At 43.7% G+C, this 24,425-nt stretch overlaps 3 protein-coding genes across 24 annotated transcripts in view; 2 read left to right on the forward strand and 1 right to left on the reverse strand.

Moving 5' to 3' along the window:
* Positions 1-17,157, forward strand: part of LOC120451087 (dystrophin) — a 142,975-nt gene extending 125,818 nt beyond the window's left edge. For 9 of the 22 annotated variants that reach the window (XM_039634455.2, XM_039634458.2, XM_039634460.2 and 6 more), the window contains 9 exons: positions 12,006-12,265; positions 12,335-12,535; positions 12,674-12,807; positions 12,869-13,227; positions 13,497-13,880; positions 13,951-14,071; positions 14,183-14,613; positions 14,685-14,985; positions 15,615-15,983. In XM_039634455.2, coding sequence (XP_039490389.2) covers positions 12,006-12,265; positions 12,335-12,535; positions 12,674-12,807; positions 12,869-13,227; positions 13,497-13,880; positions 13,951-14,071; positions 14,183-14,613; positions 14,685-14,985; positions 15,615-15,973 — 2,550 coding nt within the window. In that variant the 3' untranslated portion in view covers positions 15,974-15,983. Of the gene's footprint in view, positions 1-7,034; positions 8,345-12,005; positions 12,266-12,334; positions 12,536-12,673; positions 12,808-12,868; positions 13,228-13,496; positions 13,881-13,950; positions 14,072-14,182; positions 14,614-14,684; positions 14,986-15,614; positions 15,984-16,205; positions 16,236-16,337 lie in introns of those variants that run through there. The other 13 variants (XM_039634464.2, XM_039634465.2, XM_039634466.2 and 10 more) reach the window with 11 other exon arrangements.
* Positions 17,158-19,245: 2,088 nt separating this feature from the next.
* Positions 19,246-20,715, reverse strand: LOC120451092 (larval cuticle protein A1A). The gene is made up of 2 exons (XM_039634482.2): positions 20,581-20,715; positions 19,246-20,273 (listed from the first exon to the last, which is right to left on the reverse strand). Exons 1-2 carry the CDS (start codon positions 20,587-20,589, stop codon positions 19,539-19,541), a joined length of 744 nt encoding a protein of 247 aa, XP_039490416.1. The 5' UTR covers positions 20,590-20,715; the 3' UTR covers positions 19,246-19,538.
* A 1,575-nt stretch (positions 20,716-22,290) lies between these two features.
* Positions 22,291-24,318, forward strand: LOC120451994 (organic cation transporter-like protein). The gene is made up of 6 exons (XM_039636022.1): positions 22,291-22,487; positions 22,546-22,732; positions 22,790-23,048; positions 23,110-23,527; positions 23,589-24,095; positions 24,153-24,318. The coding sequence occupies exons 1-6, from the start codon at positions 22,345-22,347 to the stop codon at positions 24,262-24,264; spliced, it is 1,626 nt and encodes a 541-aa protein (XP_039491956.1). The 5' UTR covers positions 22,291-22,344; the 3' UTR covers positions 24,265-24,318.
* The last annotated feature ends 107 nt before the right edge of the window (positions 24,319-24,425 follow it).

Below are 24,425 nucleotides of genomic sequence, written 5' to 3' on the forward strand. Positions count from 1 at the left end.
GTGGGCATCTGTCAGTGCTTAATCACGCATATCACCCAACTTTCCGAGCTCGAAACCAGCTTGTTTGTGTTTGGATTTCGATTTTTTTGCATTTTTTCAGGCTGTTTTGGTTTTTGGGCGTGTTTTAGCTCGGCTCATTGAAGGCGGCGCACGGAAGTGGGCACCGCAACGGAAATTGAGCCATCAAAAATAATGTACAACCAAATCCACACGATAAATATATGTATGGCATACAAATTCAGGTGCTCGACTTTCGCTTTTCCCTCCGTCTCCAAAGCAGTTGTAAAAAGAGTTGTAAAAATACTTTACAACTCATTAAAAATTATTATTGTTCCTGCATAAAGATGATGTGCCAGGATGAGCGAGTCCTTCGGGATCCTGTCTACAGTCCCTTGCGTAGGTGTCAATCGCGATCCCTTTTCCGTTGCTCTTCAAACAGAAATTGGCGTAAAATTTTGCGGCTACATTTTGATGAAATTTGATAGGAAGTGCGGACAGGAGGTGAGGGCAAAGGTTAAAAGTTTGAGCTTAAAGCGGCTGCTTAGTTCCCACGAATTTTCCGGGTAAAAGGTTACGCAAAGTTTCGCATCAAAAGGCGGTAAAGGTTTCGAAATGAGCAGCCGGGCATCGAGTGCTTCCCAGAATGCTTAATTCAATTTGTTGAACTAAAATTGCTCCCCTGGCCTAATGAAAGATGCTTACCGGCAGCTTGTTGCCAAGTATCCAAGAGATTGGAATGTGGGAAATGAAGTGACAACGATAACAGGTCTTCGATTCTCTTAATCGCTGGATGGGTTCATTTCAGACCAGAAGTGGCTTAGTTCCATAAATTGCCCAGATTCGTTTAAAACTGTAAAGCCATGTTTAAAGTCTGTTTACTATATTTTTGGTGGACTTACACAATCAATTGGGTTTACTGTTCATGTTTTATCCAGGTTTTAAATTGTTTTTCTCTGATTATTCTGCTTTGATAATTCGGCTTTCTTGACCCAATCGTTTTTACTAATCAAAATGGAAACAACTTCCGTGGTTCGAGGTCTAATCTCTGTTTTCCATGGGCCTATTTAGTTAATGTTGAACCCTTATGAAGAAATCTTTATAAATACCTTAAAGCTATTCATGCTGCGGTAAATACCGAAACCTGATAATATTTAAAAAGAAAAGAATGCCGAACTACCGAAACAGCATTTTATCGCACAGTTCCATCGATGGGATGTCTTTATGTGCCCCATCCGGAACATAACTCACTTCCCCATTACTCCATGTTTGTTCAACAATTTCGCTAAACGTTTTACAGGCCAAAAAGGAGGTAGACGTTCGAAGCCCAGGCGCCATTTTCTGCTGAGTGCCGTGCAGCCAATTCAATGCACTTTATTAATGGCATCCATGACTTGGCCCGACTCTCCTTTCGGGGGTTCCCCCACGAGCTCCCCCACCCTCCCCGTCGTCAGAGGGGCGACAATAAACCCCACAAGAAGCCAGCCATATCCATGCTCCTTCCTTCCTTGTCTGCTGCAGTTGCACTTAATTTTATCTATTATCCTCCATTTTTGTCATTGTCTAAGGAAAATGAAGATTCAAAGCCATAAATGTGTGTGTGTGTCTGTGTGTGCCTGTTTGTGTCTGTGTGTGTGTGTGTGTGTGTGTGTGGGCCATCAATGGCAAGGCAAAAGTTGCCAGCATGCTTTTGCTTTCGGCTTTGAGCCGTAGTCCATTGTTGTTGGCCGAGGATAGAGGATCTCTATCCTGGCAGCAGGTGTGCCAGTGAAAACTCAACTTCTGCTGCTGCTGCTGCTGGCAGGTTGGTTGGAAATGTGATAAAATGATTATAAAATAATTTTCACAAACAATGGCCAGGACATGCACACAGACTCACGTCTCTCTTCCGGATGGGGGATACGTGCAAACTTGTTCTCACTATTTCCAACCACTTTTCCAGCCGCCGGGTGGTCAACTCTTCTAATTGAATAGATTATACGGGGTCGGGCTTTAATGGCTGCCAACCTCAAAGTCTGAACTAATTTCATTCTGGTGCTTCTTAAACTCCTGCAGCTGTCATAAGCGAATCTCTCATAACGTTTTACTAGTGCCATAAATATTCGCATATTTTTATGCGCTGCTCCCCCACACACTGCATTTATTATTAATCCAAATGCGGGGCCATAAAATGCTGTGAAAATTACTTTTCCCGCTGGCAGGCAGGATAGAGACTTCGGCGGCCGTAAAAGGGAAAACCTTTAAATGGACTGCTTGAGTGCTTGAATGGGTGGGAAACCAACCTGGCCGATTAATTGCAACCAGGGCCACACGGGGAAGCACCCACCCACTCGCCGTTAATCCCAAAAGGAAACATTTGTATCTGGCCAATAAACATGTCTTAAAGCTCTCCTGACAGACACAGTTTTGAACCAGTTTGGCTGGCCCGCCACTCGCATCTGATATAGAGTCCCAATTTGTGCGAATGCGTAGAGCAACCAATTTGAGGCAAATTGCCATAACGAAGCTATGCTGCTCCAAAAGCCTCAATAGTTGAACAGAATGGATAGAATGGAGGGTATTCTGGTCAGAGGGAGTTGAGGGAGCTAGGGAAGTCGCAGCCGGAGCAGCTGATGCAGTTCACATTTGCAACTTTATTTATCGCTTCGAAAACATCTTGTAAATTTTGCACGTTATTTTCGCCGGCGGCCAAGTTCGTTCTTTGCGGAAAACTCAACAATTGAATCCAAAGCGTTTCCCCTGCGCCACCCACTCCATGGCGAAAGCCAAGACGAAATTGATATGAAAATTCGTTTTAAGTCAGAGAGAGCCTTCAGTGGCACGCCCATTGCCTCAAGGCAGGACTCACTAGCCCTCCGCCCCGTTTTGCGATCCTTTCGCCTTGTTTTGATCATTTGCCTGTGATAAATTGTTCCATGTCGCTTGGCACTCTTGACTTTTATTGCTGGCCATAGGCAAGTCCACAAGTCTGCTGGCCATCAAAAAGTCTTTTGCTTTTTTGCCATTTGATGCAACTGTAACTGGGTAACTTTGCCCAAATGCACTGCCACGTTGGCTTTGTCAGTCGCTTTCAGTTTATTTGCCGCTCGGCGCGACAAGTCTTTTTGTGTTTGTGTGTGCTTGCCAGGCAAATACAAATTTGATATCATTTTTCAACGCCAATTCCAGGCAGCCTCATATAGTGTATAGAATGGAAATGTTCTCTCGCATATGTTTGAGCCCTGAAAATGCAGTGACATACGGGGGCGTGGCCCCGACGAAGTGACTTTTGTGGTTTCAATTTTGCCGCATGACGCATGAAATTTCCGCTCCTTTTTGTGCGTTTTCTTCTTTTTTTATTCCTCATGGTGAGGCGGGTAAAAAATGGGCAAAAAATATTTTAAATTGAAATCTGTATTCCTTATTGATTGGATTTGATTTGGGTTAAGCAAGTGAATGGAATTTGATTTTCATTGAAATTCGAGGCGACCTTGCTGATAAATAGGAATTGTTTGATTTAATTCTTTAATAAAATCACCAAATCACCAACATCTGTGGTAACTTTACACTTTAAGTAATTACGCCAAAGCTCCAAAGCGAAGCTTTCCCAAATTTCAGTGATATCACTTGACGCATTTGCATAGCCCATTAAATGTTACGCCCGCACATTCTACTCTTTTGTTCATCATTTGTATGGATTTGACAATCGGAAAACAAAAGTCACAACTGGAAAATTATTCATGGTCGGCCACTCAGAACTAGATGGGGAATTCTTTCTCGTGCCCTGTGAAAATGCATAAACCAAACAGAGCGAGACCAGCTAAACAAAAGCCCAGAGCCGAGGGTCGCATAATGCACTTTTGCTTTTCATTTTTCGATTTTGGTAAGGTTTTCCTGGTTTTTTAATTTTTTATATGTCTCTCGTTTGTGCTTCTTTTCCTGCTCTTTTTCCAGCTGAAATTTCCGGTTGGGCTTTTGTGTAATCCGCCAGAGACGCGGCTTTGCATGATTCGGGTTCTCATTTGTTATTGGTTGTTTTCAGAGTTGAATGACTGCCGTGGCCTGCTCAAAAATTATGGACACTCGGAGTTTCGTCGGTTCAATCAAATTGCAATTATCGTAAGCACGTGGTTGTGTCCTCCATTCCTTGGGTGCGGAGCAAGTTACCCCGCCGAAATGATCTACGATTCGTGACGCTTTTGATTTATGTGTGCTGAACTATTTTCACAGCGATATTCAATGACTCAGCACTTGGATTCTGGATATCTCCGTAGATTTCTGTGCCTTTTGGGTTCACAGAGCGTTCAGTGATACGAATGTGACCGCAGGGCTTTCTATTTCTATACTTGTATCTTTGGGATTGGGGCCCTCCTCAGCTGGGCAACTTAATTAGTTTTGTTGTTGCTAAACAAAAGGCGAGTATCTTGTATCTGAAAGGCAGGTAAACGGATTTACTTTTCGGCGCCTTTCAAGACTCCCTACAGTTTCTCACTTTCGTGATTTATTAGCGTTCGTATTTTGGTTTTTGGCCAGTATAATAGTTGGCTGCTCCGCGTGTGATGAGCATTGTGGATTAGTTTCGCCAAAGACAATAAACCGAAAGTGAAAACACACACTTTTGATTTGCTCACTTGATAAAATTCAAATTCGATTTGGCTTGTGTTACGCATGATTAAGCAGATGGGGGATTCCCCCATCTTTGTATCTACTCAGTTACATGATATGATTTGACTTTTAGCTGATCGCCGGGGGAAGCATCTTCAATCTGTTGCGTTTCATTTATTGGTAAATTGTTTCCATACCGTCCTTTTTGCAGCCATAGTGAAAACATTTGCATTTCCAATGGCAATAACAAATGCATTCCGCACACATCAGCGTCACATTCTATCAATATCAATTCATATTCCTATATACATACATACATACGTTTGTGTGTATCTGTGTGAGGGGGAGACTTTGTATGCAAGTCGACGCAGACTGTTATCTCTCTGGATGTACAGGGAAAAAAGTGAAAATTATAATGAAATGCATTGGCATTTCCCTCACGTACCCACAAAGTACATCAATCAAATTGAAATGCAAGCATCAGCCGGCGCTGCTTTTCAATATTTCGTAATGCATTTAACCATGCTAATAACAAAAAAGTAATGCCATAAATATTGCATATTTTCAATCCAGTCTTACACTCGCTCGTGGTGGAAACAATTTTTGCATTTTCCACGCGGCCAAATATTCCAATTAGGGTTCACTTGAATTTACAGATGGTCGTGTGATTTTAGGCGAACTACTGTACTGTACTTTTGTACATGTGTTCCTATAAATCGCACACGTCCTAATTTTATTGAGTTCAACAAGTTCTTGATGGGTTTAAAAAACAAAATCATTGATACGCAGTTTATGAAATCCAAAAGAATGAAAAAAAAAAAAAAAACTCGTGTCACGATCTATCACGCACACATCTCCAGCAATGCGGAAGCTTTCGGAAAGACTGAGCAACTGCAAACAGAATTTGGAGAAAAATTAAATTTATGCAAAGCCAAAAAGAGACGACTGCATCGGAAAGTGCGATGGAGATGGGGAGTGGAATGTTGCTTTAACTAATTAGACACTTGTCATTTGAAGTAATGTTGTAATAAATACCGTTACAATGTCATTACCGGCATTACTCGCTGGTATTTCTTTCGCACCACCTCGTCCCGTCTCGTTCGCACAATCTTTCCGTCTCTTTCCACGCTTTTGGCCGCACTCACTCATCAACGCGGCGAAGTCTTTGTCAATGGCTTGTTAGTTTACTTGTCTCCACTTTTGGCCCCCGCGCCCCTTCGGACTTTATTTAAAACTTTGTTTTGCTTTACAGCTTAGAATTTTTAATGAGCTTTCGTCTGCCCCGTACTCCGTGTACACTCTTTTTCCAGTAGTTCTCGGTGGTTTTCCGCTTTTCGTCGGTCATTTCTTTCCTTCTTGAATGTCATCTATTTTTGAAGCTTGTTCTTTGCACACTTTTTCTGTTGTTTTCCACTATTTTCTATGGGGCTTAAGCGGGGTCATTGCTTAGTTATAGTCACTTGAGACGAACTTGGCCAAGGAGTCAAGCCGTATTCAATCTTCCATTGAAACCAGAACCCAGGTCTCATGGGTTCCAGCTTACTCAAAGTCTAAAAACCGTCACCTGTAAGGCCTTAAATAAATTAATAAAATTTAATGTTACCTGTAAAGTAAATATAGTTTAAGTAAACTTAAAAAAAGAGAGGTTGAAATGAAACAATAGGCGAGATTCGATTTCATTCCGTTTGAAAAATTTCAATTTTGTTGTAAATCTGTTTTGAATGCACTGATTCCTTTGAACTTGTTTCTTCCAATTCTTGTAGCTCTTAAAAAAATGTCTCATACCTAACACCATTTTATCACCTCCTCGGTGCAGCGTTGCTTTCACAACTTCCTCTTGCCTGCCCCAGAATACATATGTATATGATCGTTCCACTAACCTATCCCACCTTTTTATTGGCTTTTCCCAAAGACCCCCTGCTCGAGCTCCTTCCCTGCGTTCTTACCATTCCACTCATCGCACCTTGGCAATGTCAGCAAGAGCAAGAGCAAGAGCAGAACAAAACATAGAACCCAGAGACAAGACAATAAATGTCTTAACTGAAACATTGGAGTTGGCTTATCGGCGAGCAAATATTGCCCAACATAATTTACACACAGCAAACGTCAGGGAGAGTGAGTGAGATGGGCATAGATATAGGCACAGGCGCGCAACAACAATTGTGTAAACAGAATGCAGTCAACCTTTTTGCTTGGCAAACAGAGCCAAGATGTCTGGATAATTAACGCTAGTCAAAAGTTGGTCGGCTTTGGGAGGGAGCGGGGGGCGTGAGCTGGGAAATTTCGGCGTAATTGAGTGGCTTATTGACTTGGGGCATATTTGTAGTACGAATTACACACATATTTGTGTGTGTGTGTGTGTTTGTGTGTGTGTTTTAGCCGCCTTTGTCATTTTTGACCAGAGCTGAAGAGAGAAAACGGAATAATAAACGTAGAATCCTGTCGAACCGGTTTTATAAATAGATAAGCGCATAAAAAAAACAACGTTCATTACGCAAGAATGTGCCCTAAAACGATGCAACCAAGTGCCTAAGTTTTTGTTCGGGAGGAGCACCAGCACCAGCATCAGCGAAAACCTGAAATCTGCATAGAGCAAGATTAATTAACTCGCCCCGCCAGACGATCAGCCACGTAGGACAGCAAGGAGCAGCAGCGATATCAACGGCAACGTCAGGAGCCACTGCAGCAGCAGCAACCATCTGCAGCAACTCGTGCAAGATCTTGGCAGCAGCAACATCAATTGCTCGAACAGAGGCAGCACCTATATTTTCATCTTAAGAGTCAGCAACATATGCAGTATCTGTAGCAGCATCAGCATCAGGATCAGCATCAAGAAGATCTGCAGCAGCAACATTTGCTTGCCGAATTGCAGTATCAGCAACTCTAGCTGCAACATCCGCAGCAGCAGCAGCACCAACTGAAACAATAGCTTTAGTAAAGGGATCCCCTGCTGGAACAGTGCCACAGAATGCGACTCTTCGCCAGCAGTGGCCAAGCTGCAACATCGCCAGCACTGGCCCATAGCTCCAGCGATGAGGCTGGGGAGGTAATTGAGAATTCCCACACCAGGAGAGCGGGGTGCTCCGTGCTGCATAACAGTGGGGGAAAGTCAAGGTCGCTGGAGAGGTACTCAGGGGCACCCAAGATGCACCAGCAGACGTTGGAGATGCTGCCGCCCTATGCCACGCCCACGTGCAGCACCCGTCGCCGACTCCTCGCCCCCTTCCGATCCCTGAAGCGCCGAAGTCGGAGCAGCAGCAGCAGCAATGAGTCGCACCACTTCGGCAACCATCTCAACAACCTGGTGGTGGTAAATGTTGGGGCGGCCACTGCAAATGGAGGCGTGGCCAAGGCCAAAGCCAAGGCCAGCTCGCAAAGCGGTGACAGTGGAACCGGCGGCACCGAACTGGAGCACGAAATGGAACACGATGATGACGAGGAGGGCGAGGAGATGGACGAACTGAGCCTTAGTTACTCACAGCTGAGCAGCAGTGGCTGCGAGGAAGCCGAAGCTCCACCAGGAGATGTTGCTGATGATCGAGAAGCAGCAGTGGTGTCAACAGTCGCTTCCTGCGTGCAACACGCTGCCAATGAGCGGCGGCGCAACATCCTGTCGCTGTACTCGTCCTCGTCGGAGGAGCAGCTCCACTGCCGCCTGGGTGACATCACGCTGGTGGACGACACCTACTCCAACTGCGATCCGCAAAACGATGCCGAGCGCATGTTTCTCCAGGTTGTCGGAATCTTACGCGATGAGAATGAGGTTTGTGTACTGGCTAACAGTGGATGGCCGAAATATTGGTCACGTCTATGAAGTTTATGTTTCTTAATAAGGTCAAACTCTTTATTTTATGAGATTGCTACATATAGAGTATGCATGATAAGATAATATCACAGTATGAAATTTATATTTACATAAAAGAGGTTTACTGCTTATTTATAGTTCATAAGTTTTTACCCACCCCACATTTTGATTGAGAAATCGCAGAAAAAAGATTTTTTAATCTGGGTGAAATACAGAAATCATTCATTTTAATGCATAATTTTAATTAAAAGAATCCTTGCCTGCTCTGCGTCTGTCCATCTCTTTTTTCAACATTTCCTTTGAAATCTTGATTAATTTCCACCCACAGACATAAAAGATTCGTTTTCGTTCTTGGTCGTGCTATATTCTAGTAGATGTGTCTTTGCTAAAAAAGAAATGGCAAACTGCTAACCGAGTTTTCTTTTCTCTCCGTAATTTCCCGCTTTTTTCCCTCCCGCTTTCTATGGACAAAACTTTTTCAGTCTCACTTGCAATTTCAATTAATTAATGCAAGCTAGGATTTCCGGTTTGAGCTTCACTGAGCAAGGGGTAAAATTAAGGGGGAGTAAATCAAGACGGAAAGAGCCACACTTTCATAAAATAATTTATTTACCTGCTGAATTATTCTAATCTCGCCCTGCTAAATCGCATTTCTCTTTGCATTAACCGCCTGGCAAAATGTCAATTTAAGGTATACATTTCTGCCATTTCTGTGGCATTTACCTCCCGTGGCAAACACAAATCATTTTTAATAAGCTCTGTGGGTGATGCGAGCTTTACATTGGCAAAAATCCGGGGAATATTTGTCCGTTTTGCCTTTATTTTCATTTGCTATAAAGAACATAATGCATGTCACTTATTTGCAACTTAAAAGGATGTAAACCTTTGCAATGCTCTAGTTAATTTCATTACTTGAAAATGAGAGTACCAAGAGTACAATGATTTTCTTCTGTGCTGCTCTGCGTGCTGCCATAGAAAATGTGGCGGCAACATTTGCTTTTTTATTTAACCAAGTTCCCCGCTCGACAGCCGCAGGTGAGGAACGCTAAGGAATTGTTATGGAGTCAAGCGGATGGTATTAAATTACACAGAGTTGCACTTTTTAAGTACACGCCATGGACAAACGCCCGGCAACTATGGCCACCCAATCCCGACCTCCTTGTTGGCTTTGCAAGGATTCCCTTTGGCAGAGGCCCACAATACATGAAGCCTGCTCATTTCTTCTTCTCTGTCGCTGCTAGCTGATTAAACTTCTTCCAAGGAAGGCAGCTTTAAAAGTGCATTGCCCTCTTATCAGCGAGCCACCCCATCACCACCATCACCTCGTCCTAACGCAACCCAACCCCCGAAGACTTTTTACTCAATGACTTGGATGGCAAACAGCTTTCTTGTCTCTTTGTGGCGGCGGCCACTTTGTTGGCTTGTTGCCACTAATTAATGGAGAAGCAATGAGTGAGGGGATGCATATTTATTGTAAACAACAAATTATTGATTGCCAGCGACAAGTTGGCCACAGCCTTTGGGCGCCTTTGTTGGCTGAGTTTCCCGCTCCGCTAATTAAAAATAAATGCGAGGTAGCTCAAAGCAGCCACACACAAAGGATTTCAACTGAAGTTGCTCGCAGTGCAGCGGGAAATAATTTGTGCGCTTAATTAGCAGCGGAGGTGAACAAAAAATAAGTAAGAACACTTTCCTTTGGGTTATGTGGGAAAAAGATAATGAGCAGAGGAAAAACTGCCAAAGAAGCATACAAAAATATTTTTTTTATTAAATAAAGGGGTAGTAATCGAACATTTAAAATCACAGAAAATACCTTTTGTGTTGTGGCCTTATTACATCAATTTGTTTATATTTATAGAAGCAACAACATAAGCAACACTTTTTGTAGGTTCCATCATATTTTTAAGTTGGTAATCATTATAAGCCCTCGAAAAACGTCATATTACTTAGCATTGGCAAAGTATCTTCTGAACTGCACAGAGACTGGTCCTTCTCAGCCGACTTCACCTGCTCCAATAAGGCCCAAAATAGATAAGGTTATTTATTTAGTTCAGCGCTAAAAGCAAAGCAACAATTGCCTCGGGAAATCCCACAAACAAGAGCTGCAGTAGAAGAATAAAAAATGCTTGGGTGCGCCCAGCCAAACACATGGACAACTGCCAGTGCAAGTGCATTATGGGGCATAAACTTGCCTCGGGAGCCACAAAGAGTTAAAGGCTGGAAAAGCTAAGGCTAAAGTTCCAAATCAAAAACACAAACTCCAAGAAAACTAAATTAAAAAACTGCACAGAAGCCGAAATGGAGGAGCCGGGATCCGAAAAGAGAGTTGAGGGATCCTGGGAAAACTAAATGAAATAATAAAGAAAACGAACAAGCAGGCGGAGTGGGTGGTTGAACTGGGTGGACTGAAGTTGTGGCCTGGTCCAGGACTTTTTTCTCCTTGCGGGGTGCTGAAACTTTTGCTTTGCCAAGGTAAATGCATTTTGCTTGTTGCATGCAAAACGGCAGGCAATGAAAGTTTCTGTTGCCGGGTTATGGAAATGGAAAATGCTGGGAAGTGGCAATGGGGAACGGGAAATGGGAAGTGGAAAGTGGGAAATGGGGTGTCAAGGTAAAAATTGAAAAGCGAAAATTTTCTCAAGGGAGCGGGGGAACGGGCGAGCGAAAATGGGCCAAATGAAACGTGCGCAGATGTTGCTCCTTTCTGTTCTTCTCCTGTTGCTCCTTTTCCTTCGCTCCTGCCTTTTCCAGCTTAGAGTTACAAAAGCGCCAAATTGGCGCAGCGGAAAGTCGGTAGAGTGCAAAGGGAGCAGGGGGACCTACGTGCAGGGACTTTTCGGCAGGGACTTTTTGCAGTGCATACAAAGGACATAAACGTTAAAGCACAAGCTGCCTGCTTTTAACTGCTAATGAAGAAGCGACTCAGCACACACTTCAAAAAATATACAAAAGCCAGCGATGCGAAGGCGTTAGGATGGAACAGCTGTATCTGATTCGCAGATACTTGCCAAAATATAAAGGTTTCGCTTGGAAAAAAAGCTTAAAAAACGAAATAGTCTAAAGTAACTTACATATAATACGGCTTAGGGTTGCTCTTTAAAATCACTTAAATTGTTTTGTTTTATAAAAGTGGATTACTTGAATCTAGCAAACGTTCCCTAAGAACATCAATAGAATAGCAGTGTGCACTAAACAAAGAAGGGATAATCAGCCTGGCCAACAAATCCGATTTAATATACTAACCATGCACACTAACCGGATCTGATTGGCATTAGATATTATGTTCACAGGCAAGTCTGGGCCAACATTTTAATCCCTTGGGGATGGGCATAATAATAATAAGCCGTAACTGCAACGTGAGCTCAACTAAGCTCGTAATCATAATGAAATTAAAGTTGAGAAAGGCGCCTGCAAGTGGAATTAAAAAGGGTTTGTGGTGTGGTGGAAACAATAAATGCATATTGCTATCCAGTGAAAAGTAAGCCGTCGGGCACAAAGGGAATATTATATAAAAGATGCCCAGGCATAACAATATGGCTAATTACATAATGCAGCTCGTCATTTCTTCAATCAGCAAGTGCACTTTAATTAATTTCCCTGTTTTGGTTTGTGCTTACAGAAAATGCGTCAGTTCCAGAAGATCCTGGAGGATCTCAGCTCCCGCGTTGCCCTCGCCGAGCAGACAAAAACCTCCTGGCTGCCACCCTCTTCCGTGGGCGAGGCCAATGAGCAGATGCAACAGTTGCAGCGCCTGAGGGACAAGATGACGACGGCCAGTGCCCTCCTGGATGATTGCAATGAGCAGCAGTCCTTCTTCACCGCCAATCAGGTCCTGGTGCCCACACCCTGCCTCTCCAAGCTGGAGGACTTAAACACGCGGTGAGTTTAACTCTGCGCTTATTATTACACTTTACCTATTTACTTACTGGGATGTTTCAACAACGACAGCATGAAACTCCTGCAAATCGCCATGGACGAGCGCCAGAAGGTCCTTTGTCAGGCTGGCGCCCAGCAGACGCACGAGAACGGCGACGACGGACGCACCACATCGAACAGCGGCACCATTGGACCACTGCCCAATCTCGGCCAGAGCGTAAAGCCGCCCTGGGAGCGGGCCACCACAGCCGCCAATGTGCCTTACTATATCGAGTGAGTACAGAGAAACATACACTTCGCGGTACCAAGAGATGTGAACTCTTATTCTTGGTCTCTACGGTCAAATATAAATGTGATAAAGTAAAGTAGTAACAACCGTACTAATATTTGATAACTTACTTTAAACTATAGCCACGAACGCGAGACCACGCACTGGGACCATCCGGAGATGATCGAGCTGATGAAGGGCCTGGCAGATCTCAACGAGATCCGCTTTTCCGCCTACAGAACGGCAATGAAACTGCGATCTGTTCAGAAGCGACTGGGTGAGCTTAGCCCGTAGCACTTGTTCTTCGCTGTAACTCAATTTTTCCATCTTCCAAACAGCTCTCGACAGGATCAGCATGTCCACCGCCTGCGAGTCCTTCGATCGACATGGCCTGCGTGCCCAAAACGACAAGCTGATCGACATACCCGACATGACCACGGTGCTGCATTCGCTCTACGTGACAATCGATAAAATTGATTTGACGCTAATGCTGGACCTGGCCATCAACTGGATCCTGAATGTGTACGATTCACAGAGGACCGGCCAAATCCGAGTCCTCAGCTTCAAGGTCGGACTGGTCCTCCTCTGCAAGGGTCACCTGGAGGAGAAGTATCGCTATCTGTTCCGCCTGGTTGCAGATACTGACCGGCGGGCGGATCAAAGGCGACTGGGACTCCTGCTGCATGATTGCATTCAGGTGAGTTAGTTTGTTTTAAACTACTCATTTAATTACTAATTAACGATAGGTGATTCGTTATTACAGAAATGAAGTAAATAACTGTGATTAAATAAGTTTTATTGGGTTATTTATCAGTGAAAAGCTACTAAGCTTATAAGTTAATATCACAATAATTACTTTTTGCTTACTGCTGCTCAAATGTATTAAACAAGGCAATTTACACTTCCAATGTGGAGTATTACTTGCAATAAAAGCAGGGAAAATAAAACAGCACTTCATATTTTTAGGTACCCCGCCAACTAGGTGAAGTTGCCGCTTTCGGTGGCTCCAACATTGAGCCCTCAGTGAGGTCCTGCCTGGAGCAGGCTGGCATCTCGCAGGAGGCCATCGATGGCAACCAGGACATCTCCATCGAGCTGCAGCACTTCCTCGGCTGGCTGCAGCACGAACCGCAGAGCCTCGTGTGGCTTCCGGTGCTCCATCGCCTGGCAGCGGCGGAGGCGGCAAAGCACCAGGCCAAGTGCAACATCTGCAAGGAGTACCCGATCGTGGGCTTCCGCTACAGATGCCTCAAGTGCTTCAACTTCGACATGTGCCAAAAGTGTTTCTTCTTCGGCCGCAACGCCAAGAACCACAAGCTCACGCATCCCATGCACGAGTACTGCACCACTGTGAGTGAAATACTCTTACATTGCTTAAAATGCGTTGTTATATTTTCGCTAATCTCTTGGCTTTTCTCAGACCACATCCACCGAGGACGTTCGTGACTTTACACGCGCCCTGAAGAACAAATTCAAGAGTCGAAAATACTTTAAGAAGCACCCAAGAGTGGGATACCTGCCCGTTCAGAGTGTTTTGGAGGGTATGTTATTATGATTTAATTTCAATGAAATCAATTCTAACTAAAAGTTTACACTCTCTGAGACCAATACCAATTCATGACAAATCATCATTTTAATATTCCCAAATCTAGGTGATGCTCTGGAGAGTCCGGCGCCCAGTCCGCAGCACACAACCCACCAGCTCCAGAACGACATGCACTCCCGCCTGGAGATGTACGCCTCACGACTGGCTCAGGTCGAGTACGGCGGAACGGGCTCGAATTCCACGCCGGACAGTGATGACGAGCACCAATTGATCGCCCAGTATTGCCAGGCTCTGCCCGGGACTTCAAATGGAAGTGCGCCCAAGTCGCCTGTCCAAGTGATGGCCGCCATGGATGCCGAACAGCGGGAAGAACTGGAGGCTATCATCCGCGATCTCGAGGAGGAGAACGCCAACCTACAGGCGGAGTACCAGCAATTGTGTAGCAAGGAGCAAAGTGGCATGCCCGAGGACTCCAACGGCATGCAACACTCCAGTTCCAGCATGACCGGTCTTTCTGGGCAGGGCGAGCAGGGCCAGGTGGGATTTCGAATTAAATTTACTGCCTTCCTTTAATGAATTGTGCCTTATTGTACCCTTCAATTTTGCAGGACATGATGGCGGAAGCAAAGCTGCTGCGTCAGCACAAGGGTCGCCTTGAGGCGCGTATGCAAATCCTGGAGGATCACAATCGGCAACTGGAAGCCCAGTTGCAGCGACTACGCCAACTTCTAGATGAACCCAATGGCGGCGGCAGTAGCGCCACCAGCAGCGGCCTGCCCAGCGCCCCCGGCTCCGCGTTGAACTCCAAACCCAACACCCTCCAGACCCGGTCTGTGACTGCCTCGCAATTGAACACGGACTCACCGGCAAAGATGAACCAACAGAACGGCCACTACGAGCACAACTCAAGTGAGTGGGTGGGATTGCCTAGACTAAGCTGAAAATAATTGAGTGGCGCTTTGTGTGGCATTTAGCGTTGTATAATGGGGAATTATTAGCAGGATCTTGTTTGATTCAGCAGGGAAAACTAGCGGGCCTTAGAACCTTATAGCTTTTTACCTTCCTTTCTTGAATAATTTCCCAATAATTTACATATATAAACAAATATTTAAAATAATCTGCCCAAAGGGGAAACGGAAGTTTAAAAGTATTTAAAGTATTTTTAGTTATTTTTCGTTTTTATTGGCAGTGGCGGTATATTTAGAAGGGAGTCAAAACTTCGGCCTACACTACAATAGAGCCAAATTTTAATCGTCTAGAAGTCGACTAATTTTAATGGAAACGTATTTAAAACGGGGGCCTAGATGCGACAGAAACTACACCGATGGGAAACAATCCCAATGGTAGGGGGTTCTGACTAACAGTGAGTGGCAGCCTCGCCCACTGGCATTAACAAAGGGGCCATCCTGCGAACTAACCTCTAATTGTGTGCTGTTCTTGTCTGTTCTGTCACGCACTCTAATGTACACCCCCATCAATGAAAACCCCCACGTCCATCTCCATCTCCATCGAAACTGAAACCGCAAACACACTCGCAGAGGGAATTGTGCTGCCGGGCATGAACAGTGAGATGCAGCAACAGCACGCCCAGCTGGCGAGCTTGGCGGCGAAGCATCATCAGCACCAGCTGAGCGGAGCCCTGAATGCGTTGCACCAACAGCAGCAGCAGCAGCAACAGCAGCAGTTGCAGCAGCAGCAGCAGCATCCGCAGCAACAAAGGAGCCTGATGACAGGCAATGGCGGAATGGACATTTCCGGCGGCATGCAGACATCGGGCGGATATCTGGGCGACGACGGACGTCCACCGCCGCCCCCGCACTCCAGCCTCATGCAACAGCAGCACCAGCAGCACTTGAATGGTGCGGATATTAATGGCAGTCACTGTCACCTTTTGTAGCCGGCTCAATTTTCCGACCACCTCTGTGGAGCTTGTGTTGAGTTTGGTTTTCGTTTGCGGTGCCTACCTTAGGGCGCTGAATTTTGATTTCTTTTTCGAATTGCTTGTGTTGTTTGTGTTGATGTCGCTTTCTCTATACAATCTTGTTGGAATGGAAGTTTCCACTATAAATACTAATCTCGTTTATTTCTCTTGCTCTGCTCTCTTTCTACTGCCCAAAATCGCCATGCAGATCTTGCCTAGAATGAGTTGGATTAAAGCGGTAATGCAACGATTTGTGTCGTCACCTTACCATTTCAGGAACTGGAAAATATTACCAGTATAACAGATTTTCTAATCGGAATTTTATCTCTATTATCGACAGATAACTCAAGTGGACTGGTGACCGTAATCACAGAGCAGGAATTGGAGAGCATTCACGATGATTTGGAGGACACGTCGAGCAGCAACACTACGAACACAACGACGACGACGACCACGGCAACCACGGAGAAAACCTGCGTGGAACTGCAAAAATAACACCTTCGATACTTAACTGCATGGCATTCAATTATGAAAGAAATCAATGAAACAGTATAAGAATCCAAAAGAATTAAATGCAAGTGAGGAAATCCAATTGGCTGGCCTGCAAAACATTCTAAATAATCATACCTAAACACCTAAAGATAGATCCATATAACTATTGGTACATATATTTATACATTATTGCGAGGAATCAGCTGGAAAAAAAATTCTAGAAGAGCTTCGAGCAAGCTGAGAACACTTTTTAGTAGTTATGAAAGATACAAATCTATATATATTATATACAAATATCGAAGCATAAGTAAGTGAGACATATTGAAAGCTGGAAATAATGCAGAAATGATTTAAAAATTAGATAAGCTGTAACTCCCACAAATACTTACATCCTATGATATACAAAAAAAACACCTATATCATAAATGAAACATAATCATAATTTGCTAGTACATGAAAAATTGTTATAACTCGCACCTTTTTCAAAAAACTGATAGGAAGCAAATCAATTTCAAAGATACAAAAAAATAGCTAACAGTTTTTGGTTAGCTTTCAAATCATTTTAAAGCTTATACAATAAGTGTTTTAAATGTAAATTTCGAAACATACAATCAGTTTTAATTTGTATCCTTATTTATTCCGATTTCTTGTGTATTATTTCTCTATATTATTTAATATTAATATCTGTGCTAACTGAAAGTGTGCTGCAATGTTTTAATTAAAGAATTATAATTAAATATCACAGTCTTCAGGCTTTTATTTTGTTTTTGGTTTGTAGACTACAAGATATTCATTAACCTAATCATATGCTGACGATCACTAAATGGACCACCTTTTCTATCTACTTAATCGAATCGAACCTTATTCACTACCAGAACCCTCAAATATATTAGGTAATCCACATCATTCCAATGAAACTAGTCAAATTACACTTGGATAACTCAGAAATACTTACGAATCAAATGATAATGAAAACTGCTTTAAAATACCTAAATACCACAAAGAACTAATCGAATCGATAAATATAGATGTCTATAACTTGATACCCAATATCGTACAATACTCACATCAACATAAGATAAAATATATAGCCGAAAGAGAGTAAAGTTTTAACCTAGATATGCCACAGATCGATAGATATTTATAGATATATCAGATATTAGCTATATATAACATGAAACTCTTTATTTTATTTCTCTTGAAATTCCACATTTAGTTAACGAAATTATACAACAATTAGGAACGAAAAAAATGACAATATGGAAACATTTTTAGAAACGGTTATTTATGTTTCTTATCTATCACTTTGTTTATCTAAGCTAGGTTCAGTTTTCACTAGAATTTCCGGGCACTTAGTAAATAACTCAACACGACTTTACTATATATAGAAAGAATTATATAAAGAGATATAGCTTTCAACAAAATACAGTTAGCAAATTATTCAACCACTTCCGTGTAGAAAAATGACCCAACTATGAGTATTTTTGTCTAACCATACCATACCAGCCCAAGCCGAAACGTAATGTGGAACGGATGTCCTACCAATAACCAATCCAGTTTAATAAAAGAAAACCCTCCGTTTCAAGTTATAAACAAATGAACTAAAATCGAAACAAAAATGCTTAAGTCAACTATCTAATCATTAGTGAAACATATCCCATTCAACGGCGTATATATAAACTTAATATATATATTATATATAATTTATATCTTTAGGAGTACGTAGTCGAGGACGAATTTAAAAGCATCAAGTCTAGTAACTGAGATCTGAGTTGAGAATAGCCAAAGCTGCCATTTGTTTGTCCACAATTTTATACTGACAACTGATATCAAGCAACGCAATTCAAGCATATCCCGAAATAGTCTTCATCATCCAGTGGTTGTCTACAATAGATTTTTACCTAACGCGAGAATCGATGAGGAAATCGGACGGAGAGGTCCGAGACGAAGCCAAACAATCAACGAAGAAATTATGAATTAAATAATATACACTTGTCAAGGAATACTGTGAGCTATATTAGCCGCTTATTTATATCAGCGGTATGTACACCGTATATTAGTCTCTTATTCTAAGCAGATTACTTAGCTAAATTGTGTCCAACTGTAAAGGCCTCTAGAGCACAGCACTTTTGTATGGTATATCAGCCTAAAGACCCTTAGTTTAAATAGTCGTACACATCAAATCAATCAGACGGATAATGATAGACACAAAGCCCCGAGCTTGGCAACTAATCGTTTTTGTTGGAATAGAAGCTTCGAAATTAGTTTAGTGGTAGCAGGCATGACTCAATTGTACCTATCTTTTGATACCGTTTATTACAAAACTAAGGACTATAATCGTATTTAAATTGTATACCTTATCGAGTGCAGCGAGACCAAAACGCACTCTGCACACTGATGAACTTTTGAAGTCGGCTGAGGAGTATTACGATATCGAAAACATTTCAATATGTTCTACGAATGGTAGCTCATAGAACTTATTAAACATAATTCATAAATAATAACACATTATGCATTGTAATAAACTTATTTATAACATACGGTGACATACTCGAAACGTTTATATACAACACACATATACCTATTTATACATAATCAGAAATTATACATATGAGATATGCCACATACGATATCATATAACATATACATATATGAACCATTGCGAAAAGTTGATACAATAAATAAAACACTCATCGATTGCGTTAAAACCTGAGTTTCCATATTATTTAAGTACCTTGTGACCAGGTTTCGTAAAATTTCGATCAGACAAATAGTTCAAGCAACTTTGTTAGGTTTTCAATTCTCGTTTTATTTCCTAGACTAACCATTCAACAACATATTCTTAAGACGTGTACATAGGCTAGGGGTATCTTAGAATCAATCTACATGTTGGATCGGTATCAAATCCCTCGAAGAACACAGAATAAGATATTGAGAGTACAGCGTTTGGCACAGTTATAGCCGGAGTTTCAGTTTTGGATCAGTGTAAGCTGCGTGCGATAGATGAAGTCAAATCAAATCAGATCAGATAGTTGAGAGCCTTGGTGCCTCAGTGATGGTAGTAGGCATGGGGGTCCACTGGAGCGGGGGCTGATCCAGGAGCCGGATAGTGAGCATAGGGGCTGTGGGCCAGGGCGGGGTAGGCGGCATGGAAGTGGGCTGAGGGCAGGACTGGAGTAGCCACAGGCACAGACACCGGAGCTGGAGCAGGAGCAGGAGCGGGACCAGGTGCTGGTGCTGGTGCAGGAGCAGCCCGGTGGTAAGGTCCCAAGGCTAGGGGATACGAAAGCAGAGGAGCCTTGGGCACCGGCGGAAGTGGAGGAGCCGGAGCTGGGCCGTAATGAGCCGGCACTGGAGCGGGTGCAGGTGCAATGACAGGTGCCAGGTGGGCTGGTGCCTTGTAGGCCAGCGGCTCCTTGCGAACCACCGCATTGAATCCGTGATGGGGATCCGCCGTGTAGTCAACGGTGCGTTTGGTGCCATCCGGATCCACAACCGAGTAGCTGCCCTTCACCACATCTCCGTGGCGCGTCTCATGCTGTGACTTCAGATCACCTGTGTAGCCATCCTGGATGTCATAACCAAAGGAATACTTCGGGTCGGGATCGTAGGGTTCGGGAGCTGCCGGCTTAGGTGCCACATAGGGACCAGGCAGAGGCCCGTGCTGCGGAGCATATCCTCCATAGTGGTGCAGCGGTCCGGGACCAGCTGGACCGCCGTAGTATGGTCCGGGTCCAATCACGCCCGCATAGGCGATGCCGAGCACGGCGCTCAGTAGGGAAATCTAAAAAGTAAGAAAGAAAATGTAGAAAATGATTCAATTGAAATATGCACCACGCAATATGAGCAAACGAAAACAAATGACTTTAATGCTTTTAACTCTTTGCAATTACACTAAATTTATATAACTGGCATAATAACTTGGGTTGTGCGACGGACTTGCAACTTTTAATAATAATAATAATCTTTTTTATGCACTGACTAGGAAAGCTTGTAAAATGCATCTTTGCATCCCCTTTAGAATATATTAAAGCGGTTTTCACTTTATTGTCGATATTGTAAAGGCACACTGCTATCCTTTGTTTTCACACCTTCAGCATATCGATGTCCTTGCAGGGGTATCCTTTCCACTCGCTCACAGTTGTCACAGACTCAGCAGACAACACGTAAAGAGTGGCCTGAGTATCGTTGGCTTCGACGACGATCGCGCTAGAAGAAGTAACCAAAACTGCAAGCGTTCGCTGGGAGTTCTGGCCATTTATACTGCTTAACGGCGGCAAATGTCGCCTGCTTCACATGGCGCAGTCGAGGCAATAAACTAATTTCAGATCAAGAGAGACCCGGCCAGAGGAAGTTTTCAGCTTGGGCCAGCGATCAAGCACATGGCGCGGACCAGTACTGTGGAGCCACGGGGGCGGGGTTTGACTCTTGCCCACCTGGCGGCAAATCGTGTGCCTGGCTTCAACTTTGGCGCAGTTATCGTGTCGACTTAGAAAGGTTATTCTTCCGCTAAACCATTTAAAGGGTCCCCAGACCTCAGAGGCAAGCCAGCCCGAGCTTTGACCTTTCACTTTTGCGACGTTTACGATTCGGTTTCGATTCGCTTTTCGCTCCCCGCCTGGACACCGACTTTTGGCAGTTATGTGAAAATTTATTTGGCCGCACACAATTGAAATGTTAAATTAACATTGTCTGGATGCTGGGATATGCTGCTCTTGGCTGCCGCGTAATTAGCTGAGAAGAACAAGCTGCACCAGGCGGTATGGCTGTATGGCGGTACCATATTAAATGGCAGTTGCAGCACATGCGCAAAAGGTCAGGTGGTCCACAATTGAATTAAAAGTGCCTGGAGTGGGCCTAAAAGCCAGAGGCTCGCCGGAGAAGGGGGCGAGAACAGGGGCAGCCAGTCTCCACAACCGCCTAATAAAGCGAAAGGTCAACGCGCTGCTGTCGGCACTTTAGTCTGGCCCACAGACCAGGCCAAACAACCACTTGCAGTCTAGGCAAATAATGTCATTAATAATACCCTTTAATAAGTGGCATGACGACTATATAACATTCCTCATCATTGATCCTTCAGCGCATGACTTGTTTTCTGGCTGATCTTTCCCTTAGATGGTTACTACGTAGAAAGAATGTTTGAAATGCTTAAAAATGTTTGCCATTAGTGCCTTAAAACCATTTTGATTGCCCAAAATACCCTATCCAGCTTCTCACAGCCAAGTGTCTGCCACAATTCCAATGTTTACCGTTTTGTGAGCTTAATTTATGGCTGCAAATTTGTATCTGGCATCTGGAAAACTATTGACATCTGCATGCATTGTCTTACCCTTGTTGTTACCATCGGGCCTGTTTATGCGACAACTAACTATAACAAAGAATCAAAGTCGTGCCAACCGTCAGGCCAGTCGATGTCAGCTGTTTTAACTATTTTTAGCCATAAGATCAAAGCAATTGATCAACACGAATGTCAGGCTAATGCTACAAAGTTGCCAAGAAGGCAAGAAGGAAAAGGAAATCCAGTCAATAATGGATTGGTTGAGCACAGTAGTGGTATGAAAGGTATTTTAATTGCAAAACCTAAGGTTCGACTAAAACCTGAGCGATAGATGTGACATCTCTTGGAGGTATTTTCCCACTTACAGGGCTCACAGCTGCCAAAACATTCGACAGTGTATCTGTAATTTCAAAACCCATTCAGCTGTTTCAGCTTTATGATTCATATTACTTAAAGCCGCTAAAGATAAATTTATGGCTATTCCCAGCGCAGTTTTATGAAACTTCTGGTCAGTTCCCGAAGGGAGTTGGAAGTAGGCAGTCGCTTAGAAAGTATTTAGTCAACGCAAAAACGTCTGATGGATTTCAGTCAGGTTCTGGATAAGTGTGGAAACTATGGGAGGTTCCAAGTGATGATCCTTTTGCTGTACGGCTACACAAATATCCTGGGATCACTGCACTACTTTTCGCAGACCCTCATCACCTTCACACCAGAGCATTGGTGGGTGGACACAAAATAGGTGATTGGTCCTCACTAACATCTGATCTTTCTTATATAGGTGCTTTCATGCTGACCTTAAGGGTCTCAGTATGGAGGAGATTCGCTCAGTATATCAAAACATATCCGCCTCATCCTGCACGCCCCTTTTGGGCGTAGTCAACGGCACAGGAGTAGTAGCAACGGACCGAAAGTGCAGGAGCTGGATTTTCGACAGGGAGAACGGCTACGAAAGCATCACCACCGAGGTATAAAGCCATAAAATATATGCTGAAGAAGTGAATACTATTGATGTCCCACTTCAGCTCAAATGGGTCTGTGACAAATCCCCCCATTCAGCAGTGGGCCAATCCTTCTTCTTCATGGGTTCAGTCGTGGGCACCATAATCTTTGGCTATCTGTCGGATCAGATAGGTCGTCTGCCTTCTCTGTTGATGGCCACCTTGTGTGGTGGCACTGGGGACTTTATTACCTCCTTTGTGCACACTCTGCCATGGTTCGCCTTTTCCAGATTCATGTCGGGACTATCCACGGATACCATGTACTACCTAATGTACATATTGGGTAATATCCTTCTTAATTGAAATCATGATATTAAATTAATCTATCTACCCCATATTGTCAGTCTTTGAGTACTTAAGCCCTAAGAGCCGTACCTTTGGCCTCAACATCATTTTGGCCGTATTCTACTGCTTTGGACTGATGACCTCGCCCTGGGCCGCCATTTGGATTGGTAATTGGCGTCACTATCTCTGGCTAGCATCTCTCCCAGCACTGGGTGTCCTTATATATCCCTTCCTGATCTGCGAAAGTGCTCAGTGGCTTTTAACCAAAAAAAAGTACGACGAGGCGGTGATCTGCCTGAAGAAAGTGGCCAAGTTCAATGGGCGACAGGTGGAGGAGTGCGTTTTCGATGAGTTTGTCACATTCTATCGGGAAAGGGCACTCCAGGATGACAAGCTGAATAGTCACGAGGACACTTTTTTAGCCATGTTTATGACCCCTCGGTTGCGTCGATTCACTTTGACATTGCTCGTGAAGTCGTAAGTTCTTTACATGACTTTAGATTTAAATGCATTATTTAATGTCTCCTTTCGGTTATAGAGTCATTATAACCCTCTCATGTGATGTGATTAATCGGAATATGGAGGGCTTAGGCACTTCGCCCTTTAAGCTCTTCTCCTTCACATCGATTGTATACCTCCCAGCAGGAGTGGCTATCCTCTTGTTGCAGAATAAGATCGGACGCAAGGGCATGGCCTGCACCGCCCTTTTTGTGGGTGGACTTATTACCACGATGACGGGATTTCTGATAGCCCACTTGGATCCCATGGAGAACGCTCTGCTGCTGGCTATCATGGTGGGACTGGGACGATTTGGAGCCACCGTTTCCTACGATGCGGAGATCCAGTACGCAGCGGAGATCATTCCGACCAGTGTGCGTGGACAGGCGGTGTCCAACATCCATGTGGTGGGATTGGCCTCCAGCTCACTGGCCTTTTATGTGATCTACCTCGCCCAGTACTACAAGCCGCTCCCCTCGATCTTCATTAGCTGCCTGATGTTTTTTGGGGCTGGACTTTGTCTCACATTACCGGAGACGTTGAACAAGTTTGTTTATTTAACTTAAATTCTGAACAAATAATTTATTGCAGGGTTTTTTATCAGGAAGCTGCCCGAAACCTTGGCGGATGGAGAAAAGTTTGCCCTAAACGAGAGTTTCCTCTACTTTCCTTGTTTTTCAAGAACAGAAAAAAATGTAAGGATTGATAGTGCTTAACAAAAAATTGAAGACAAATTAAAGTGAACCTCTGGCTGAGAACACTGAAACTTAGTTTGTCATTGTCATCCGATTTAAAATATCCTCCACGAAGACTGATAAAATTAATAAATTTAAAAGTTATAAGTTCGTCGTTTAGTTTTCGTTAGATTTTGTATAGA

This window comes from Drosophila santomea, chromosome 3R (genome assembly GCF_016746245.2).
Source record: "Drosophila santomea strain STO CAGO 1482 chromosome 3R, Prin_Dsan_1.1, whole genome shotgun sequence".
In the NCBI taxonomy this organism is placed as follows: domain Eukaryota; kingdom Metazoa; phylum Arthropoda; class Insecta; order Diptera; family Drosophilidae; genus Drosophila; species Drosophila santomea.